At 44.8% G+C, this 8,468-nt stretch overlaps 1 protein-coding gene across 1 annotated transcript in view; it reads left to right on the top strand.

The window, feature by feature from the left end:
* The first annotated feature begins 3,102 nt into the window (after positions 1 to 3,102).
* Positions 3,103 to 8,468, top strand: part of HHLA1 (HHLA1 neighbor of OC90) — a 31,663-nt gene continuing 26,297 nt past the window's right edge. Inside the window, exons 1-3 of the mRNA XM_059395529.1 lie at positions 3,103 to 3,181; positions 4,275 to 4,334; positions 8,030 to 8,086. Of these exons, the coding sequence (XP_059251512.1) occupies positions 3,103 to 3,181; positions 4,275 to 4,334; positions 8,030 to 8,086 (196 nt within the window). The remainder of the gene's footprint in view (positions 3,182 to 4,274; positions 4,335 to 8,029; positions 8,087 to 8,468) is intronic.

Genomic DNA, 8,468 nt, shown 5'->3' with positions numbered 1-8,468 from the left:
GTAGGATAGAACTTTGAGGACTGTATTTCTACCGAATGAGGAATCTGATCTGTCCTGCTGTGGGCATGCCAACGTCTTTTAAGACCACCACTTCTGCTGGTTAAATGTACACGTCGTGCTTGTTCTGTGCCAGACACTGTGTATTATGTTTGACCAGTAACAGATTTTAGTTTTCAGGATAATGTTGGGGAGAAACTGAGGCACAGAGAGGCTCAGGGACTGGCACCGCTAGCAAATGGCAGGACCAGGAAGCAAACCCAGGCAGCTGGGCTCCAGGGTCAGGCTGGTCATGCCCTGCACTCCGCAGCTGCTTTTGAGTGAACGAAGGTCAAGTGCCTTAACCCAGACAACATCAGTCAATGGCCAACTCAAGATTAAAATCAAGTGCCTATGACCTAACCCCAGCCCCTCCTTCTTCCCTAGAGGGGCCCACGGTGGCCTAGGCTCCCCAGGGGTCATTGAGAGGCGATTGACCTTCTTAGTTTGGCTTGAAAGGCAAAATCCAGCCAGTTCTGCTGGTGTAAGCCATAGAGTGAACAGAGCCTGCCTGGCCCCATGAGCCCCTGTACACAGCCTCTGTCTCTCTCCATCTTCTCATTGTTCCTTTCTGGGGTCCGATGGGGCTAAAAGCAAAGAGCAGCTTAGATGGGGCACTCAGCAACCTGGAGATGCTTGAACAAGGAGGGAGAGCTGTCTGCAGGCTAGAGGATGTGACATTCACAGTTCTCAGCTCATGTGTTCAGTCGACGAACTCTGTTTATGCAGGAGAGACTTCCCCAGACAGTATGCTTGGGTCAGTGTCACATCCAGCCTGTGGTAAAAGCAAATTCTCTTTAGGAAAACTCTCCCACTTTCCAAACTAGGGTCATTCTGAAGATTGCTTGAGATATATTAAAGAAGTTATTCATCGTTTATCTCAAATTCAAACGTAACTGGGTGTTCTATATTTTCCTTTGCTTGGTTTGGCAACCCCGCCCCAAACACACAGCTGATTGAGCCAATGGCCAAAAATAAAAAACTAGACACAAGGAAAAATACATTTTTCTCCAAGAAAAAAAAATCAATGAAAAATGTGCATCCTTAAGGTAATAACTGTTAGTGTATTTACTCTTTGTAAATGGAAGACAGTGGTTAACACAGTGAAGCAGGAGTCAAAAAAAGGAAATGTATACATTATATAGATACAGATAATTATTTTTCAACTATATATTTTTACCTGTTCAAGCCTCTGCTACTGAGTGGGGCCCCAGATAGAGATGGGGAGGGGGAGGGAGAGCAAAAGGAAAGAGAAAAAGATAAGAGAACAGAAGAGGAATTAAGATTCCTAAGTATCTACCCTAGCCCAGAGATTGTGGTAGGGACCATATTTCTTGATCTCATTTAATCTTCATGAAATATCTTCAAGGTGGCTATGACTCTGTCCATTTTCCACACAAAGCCCAGAAAAGTGAGGTGATGTTTTCATAGCAGTCGAGGTACAGGAAAGAATCTTCACGAGTTCCCCATGTCACCTGCCCACCTCACCGCCATACCCCTTTGCTGGAGAATGTACTAAATCCTGGACTCACCAGTTTGTCTCTCTGTCTGTCTCTCCCTCATCCCCATTATAAATCTCTCTGTGGAGAACATAGCTCAGTTGGCCTTGTGTGTGAATTAATTGCTCATGTGTCTGTCTCCTCTAAGCTATAGATCAGCTTGAGGAAAAGGGCATGTCTGATCTGTCCTTGTATCACCATTCTGCACACAATGACTGGAATATGTATTGAGCACCTACTATGTGCCTGACGCTGGATAAAATGCTTTGGACTCATTAGCTTAAATCTTCACAAAGACCCAGTAAACTAGGTTTCTTAGCCCCATTTTGCAGATGAGGAAAGAATATTCAGAGAGTCAACAGATTTATGAGACTAAGGCCAAAGGAATCCCTGGTCTCTTGCCCCCTGCTAAGAACTCTCTCTGTCCAGGGTGGCATTTAGAAAAAATGCCATTCTAGTATCTACCCGTAATTCAAAAGCATTTTAAATGTTTACCAGGATGTTTCAAGAAAATTCTAAAGGTGATTTCATCCCGAACAGACAGCAGAACTTCTTCAAATACATTTTGCTAAGAAGATGCTCAGTTCCTGGGACATTTTCCCAACCCCTGGACATTTTCTCTTGACTTTGCTCTTTCTCTCCAAAGTCTATTCCATTGTCTACCAATGGCAAATTTCTGCTCTTTTCAGAGCAAGTCTGTGCAGTCTGTATGTTAAATGGGCATTACATGAATATTTATATATGCAGATACTGCAATTACTAAGTGGTAACCTCACTTACATGGGGCAGCATTCTGTGTGGTGTCCGACACACAGAAAGCATTCAATAACTTTTCACCATTATTCTTATTACTCTCAGCTTTGCAGCTTGAACTCTCATGCTGGTTCTGTAGAGCAAATGCCTGTCACACTGTGTTGCAGACAAGGAAGGAAAGTGAATACTCTCATGCATTAGTATAATATTTTCCTATTTATAAAGGAACCGTGATGCTGTATTTAGAGGGTATTTCCCAGCTAAACAGCCAGAAAACCCATGGAAGATACAGTGATGGGCTGTGACTATGCATACATCCTCCTCCCAGATTCTCAAATTTCTGCAGTTATGCAGGGTCACAGGCATAATTCTGGTATGGGTTCTAAAAAAAGTGAGTATGTCACTTCCTTCCAGAGCATATATGAGTTGGTGCATAATCTTCCAGCTCTGTCCGTTCCACAGTCCCAATGAACCAATGACTAAGGAGCCCACAGGGACCACACAGAGAACTACAAGGCAGTGAAAGTCCATTAACCTGGTTCCTGAGTGACTGTGTGGAGCAGAGTTTCCCACCAATTTGCGGAAAGTGTTAATATAAACAAGAAATCAACTTCTGTTGTTAAATTAAGTCAATAAGATGATGGAGTTAATTTGTTATCTCAACATAACCTAACCTATCTTAACTATCGAAAGTCTTCTACAGATTGTATTTCTAATGACTCAAGGACATTCTGCATTAATGTGCCTAGCAATCCAACCTGTTTCCTCCAAGGGCTTGCTTGCTTGCTTCTAGGTGGGCCAGAGTATCACAGACATGGCAGGCTTCCTGGTACCCTGTCCTCCAGTGAGGCTGTGCGTTGGTCTTACATGTGTCCTGTCCCTTTGGAACACAGGTGGGTCCACTCAGTGTTCAAAAAGTGTCTGTTCCATATGATGAGTTTGGATTTTCACTAGGCTTCAGAGAATGGCAGCAGCCAATGTCTCAGGCCAGAATCCTAAATGAGTTTGATTAAAATGGTGGTGATGAATTCCCCATTTCTGATTTTGTCCTCTGACTTTTTAAACTTGAGTCCCATTTCTGCAACAGAATTATCCTCACCTCCACTGCTACAACTCTTGTCCAAACGTCTGTCTTCTCTTTTCTGGATCACTAAGAGAGCTCTCAAATCAGCCCCTGCTTCTCCTCTTGCCTCTCCAAGACCTATTCTCCCCTCATCACCTTGGGTGAGCTTTTCATACATCTCATTAGGTAACCTTTCAGGCTTCTCCTTCATTCCAGCCACCCCAAATTATGCAGTGACTTCCTACTTCTCTTTGGACAGTATCCTGAATCCTTCACATGCTGTGCAAGACCCTGCCCATCTTGCCATCACCAGTTCCTACAGTACCCTATCTCCTCCATTCTTTGTGCTGTATCACTATTGGCCTTTGCTCAGTCCTTTACAATAATTGTGCTCACCTCAGCCCCTGGGCACACACTGTCATCTACACTCTGAATCACCCCTCAGCTACTCACATCTTATCCAAATACTGTTCAGGCTCCAGATCTCAGCCACACATCACCTCCCATGGCCATGGAAATGAATCAGACTTCTTGTCACACACCCTCAAAGCCCTCCAAAGTATTCAACATCGTTTATAGTAATATCCTTGGTCTTCTTTTCCTTCATGTCTGCCTTAGACTATAAGTTCCATAAGAATGGAATCTGTGCCTACTTGTTCATCATCTCATTCCCAGCACCTAACACACACAACGCTTATCAAAATCCAGCCGTCAAACAACAGTCAATCATTAGTGTTGTTAGAGTTGATCAGTAAATATTCAATGACTAAATTGAACGAACAAACTATGTGTGGGATTGTAAGCAAGACATATCACCACGTCAGTTCATAATTTTCTCATCTTTACAATAAGTATCTTGAATTAAATATTTTCTGATGTCAAATTTGGGTTATAATTCTCTGATGAACAATCTCTTCTTTTAGTGTCTGCTGTTAAAGGAGAATCCAAGAAGGAAAAGTTCATGACATTCCTTCCTACAACAGGTAAATGGACAGATGCTCCTGCCCAGATCATTCTGTCTTGGGCAAACTCCTTGGCTTCTCCTGGTCTCACTTTTTCCATCTGTAACACGGAGATTGCATCCATAGCCCAAACTCTATCATAGGAATAGTTCCTGAGAGTTGTTCTTGCCTTATGGTTCATGGCACACCTGGATTCTCATGATCTTATTAAATCCACAAAGATCATGACATTCTATGAACCGTGGAAGATTTCATAATGGGAAGTATTGTCATGTGCCATCATCACCTTAGCAATAATTTCATCTTTCTTCAATCTTTTCTTTTTTCTTTTTGATGGTATGAAATTGGCTTTACAGCAAGACAATGAATGCACTGCAACATAAAGAACACATAGGAGGCGGGGGCCTGGTTGCTTTTCCTAACTTGGTGAACAAGCAGGATAATGGGGGGGGGCGGGTTGGGGAATTACTCTTCATTTTTAATTTTTTTTTAGTAGAGCTCATGAGACAGAGTGTGAGCAGTGGGGAGAGGCAGGGGAGAGACAGAGAGAGAGAGAGAGAGAGAAAACTTTAGCAGGCCCCACGAACAGCACAGAGTCCAACTTGAGGGGCTCAATCTCAGAACCCCAAGATCATGACCTGAGCTAAAATCGAGTCAGATGCTCAACTAACTGAGCCACCCAGACGCCCCTAATTTTTATTTATTTTTAACTAGTATGCTCATGTGGTTCGAAAGGCAAAGGTACAAAAGTGTATAAAGTTAAAATGGTCCCCAGCCAACCACTTCCCTTCCCCAGAGGACACCAGTTGTACCAATTTCTTGTGTATAAGCAGTGTAATTTTCTTCTTTTTAAAAAGTTTTTATTTATTTATTCATGAGAGAGAGAGAAAGAGAGGCATAGGGAGAAGTAGGCTCCCCATGGAGCCAGAAGCCCAATGTGGGACTCAATCCCAGGTCCCCAGGATCACGACCTGAGTGGAAGACAGACACTTAAATGGCTGAGCCACTTGGGCACTCCTAAACAGCATAATTTTTAATAAATATTTCCCCTATTTGAGCCTTCAATTTCCTCCTGTTTAAATGGGGGAATAATTTCTGCTCCACAGATAATCATAAAGGATAAAAGGTGATTAAAACAGTAAGCAAGAAAAAGTATTAAAAAAAAAGTTGCAACACCTTCTATTTTAAAGATGCTACTATGGTGGTCTTTTTTTTTAATTTATTTTTTATTTATTTTAAGCATAACAGTATTCATTATTTTTTCACCACACCCAGTGCTCCATGCAATCCGTGCCCTCTCTAATACCCACCACCTGGTACCCCAACCTCCCACCCTCCCGCCACTTCAAAACCCTCAGATTGTTTTTCAGAGTGCATAGTCTCTCATGGTTCACCTCCCCTTGCAATTTCCCCCCAATTCCCTTTTCCTCTCTATCTCCCCATGTCCTCCATGCTATTTGTTATGGTGGTCTTTTTATCCAGAAAGAAACCAGTAGTTTTGTATTCTCCGTCTGGCAATTTCTTTGAAAATTGCTTCTGTATGACATTCCATTCATAAATTTCTGCTTCAGGGCTGTTGAGGTCACACTTCAAATATCATTAGCAAAATCCACCCACAGGTTTGCAATTACAAAAAAGGACTGGTGGAAACGATGTTTCCTTGGTGGAAGGAGCCATGTTCAATGACAGTTCTTGATTAGGAAGATTGCACAGGGCCCACCATCTGGGCTTTACAGGTGCAGGAATCCTGTAAGACTCGTAGCGTAGAACAGTAGCCCTGTAGCCTGCAGCTCCTGAGCCCACAGGACCTCAATCCCTCAACTGCAAGGAGGTCCCTTCTTCCCATCACAGGTGAGGTCAGTGTCTGCCACAAATGTCACTGGAGCTGCGGCATGTAGACTGCTCAGGTGCAGGGCCGCTCACAGCACCAGGCGGGAGAGCAGGTTGCATGCCAGCCTTGCACCTGCTTGGTCATAAACATTTGTCTCCGAGTTCCTCCTGTTGTAACACAACCCACCTCCTCCAGTAACCATGTGTCGAGAAGGAGAACCATAGCCCCCATCTACCTCTGACCCCAAGCCTCCGTATTTAACCAGGAAGCTTGATACCTGCTGAAAGGTCAAACTGGCTTAAGCAGACAGAAGATAACTAGATCTAAGTTCCCACAGGCTGCTTGAAAAGCCAGGGAACACCCTAAACATCCATCCACAGATGAATGGATAAAGAAAATGTGGTATGTACATACAGCGAAATACCATTTGGCCCAAGATAATCTGGACACCTGGGTGGTTCAGGTCATGATCCAGGATCCTGGGATCAAGTCCCGCATCAGTGTCCTTGCTCAGCGGGAAGCCTGCTTCTCCCTCTACTTACTGTTCCCCCTGCTTGTGCTCTCCTTCTCTTTCTCTGACAAATAAAGAAGTAAATATAAAAGAAAAAAATGAAAAGAAAGAAAGATAATCTTGCCATACAGAACAGTGTGGATGGAGCTGGAGGACATTAAGCTAAGTGCAACAAGCCAGCCCCAGGAGGATGACTACTACACAATGCCACTTCTGGGAAGTATCCAAAGTAGTCAAACTCTTAGAAGCAGAGAGTAGAAAACTGGTTACCAGGGACTCCAGGGAGGGGAAACAGGACTACCAGCTAGATACGGGATGTAGGTACATCACTTCTCTTTCCTGGGCCTGATCCTTCTAAGGGAATGCTGGACAAGGTGACTTGTAAGGCTTTGATTTCAAGACACTATTTCATTCACGAGAACTTTCCTCTCAGCGTCTGGAAACAGAGACGTTAAAAAGGAAAAAAGGCTGTTGTCCTCAGTGTGACAGGTAACTGGGCCAGCCTTCTCCTGACTTGCTCTGGAACTCTGGAACACATTTTTCAGCTTATCTCTGCCTTGGTTTTTCCATCTGTCCAATGGACACAAAGCACCTGCTCCCCCGGAATGTAACAGGAAACAGAATCATGGCAACAAGAATAGCAACAAATGTAGGATGTTCATAATGCCTCCCAGTCCAAAACAGCTGAGCTTTCAGGTCACTGCTTTCTGTCCCCTCCACAGGGAGGCCCTTCCCTCCCCACTAGATCAGGCCAGGCACCATGAAAGAGGAGCTCCCGGCACCCACCATGCCCTCGTGTGCAACTGCACATGCCTGTCCCTCCTCCCACCCGAGGCATAGACCCAAAGCCCCACTGAGGTGGAGATTTGCCCCTTTCCTTCAATCTCTTTAGATCCGACACCCAGCATGATTGCTTGGCCCTCAGTGAGTGTTTGTTGAGTGAATAAAGACTGAGTGCATGCTTTAGGCATTTCAAAATTTCCTATGGTGGTTTCTTTGAAAGCACGAGCCCCACTGAGTGGGCATGTGGCCCAATATCTTGGAAAGGTCACTGCTCTGCCGCTCTTAGGAAGCAGGTTCAGCCCTCTCTTGTTTAGGCAGGTTTCTTGTCCACTCTGAGTCTCGGTTTCCTGATCTGGAAAAGGGGTGGGGTAGCTTAGATCCCCTGCCTGTTTATTAAAATGTAGACTTCCAGGCTAAGATCAGTCCAAGAAGACTAGAGTGTCAGGAGAGGAGGCGGCCTTTTCATAGGGCGAGTGACGCTGACCTTCCCTGAGCCCAAGGCCGCCGCACAGAGGCCCCCAAGGTTTCTCCTCAGCTTGAGCCGGAGGTTGCAGGCTCCCATGTCTCCCACGAAGCCTTTTCTCTCCCCAGCATCTGGACTTGGAGAAGAGAGGAAGGAAAAAGGGGTGGCTTTTCTCGATACCACAGGTGAGTCCCCTCCTCCCTCAGGGCTCTGTGGGTGGCCCCAGCTGCCAAGGGAGTTCCCCCACTTCTCCAGACACTCACAGTCCCCACACCCTGGTGCAGCATGTCCCCAGTCTTAAGATTGTGTGATCCACACAAGTCTCTGCACATTTAGTAAACATTGAAAACAACCATGTAAGTAAAAATACAAAGAGGAGCATTAACCACTATTTCCACCTTCTCAACTGCTCTACGGGATGTTCCGGGAATTGCTAGGAGATGGACAGATTTTAACCTAACAGTGTCTCTCCACTCAGCTGCCCACTACAGATATCTGGGAGACTGAACAACCGGTTGATCGATTTTGGTGGAGATGTCTGGGCCACATCCCAGATCTATTCAACCT

This window comes from Mustela nigripes, chromosome 3 (genome assembly GCF_022355385.1).
Source record: "Mustela nigripes isolate SB6536 chromosome 3, MUSNIG.SB6536, whole genome shotgun sequence".
NCBI lineage: Eukaryota > Metazoa > Chordata > Mammalia > Carnivora > Mustelidae > Mustela > Mustela nigripes.
This window is presented reverse-complemented; position numbering and strand designations above follow the sequence as displayed.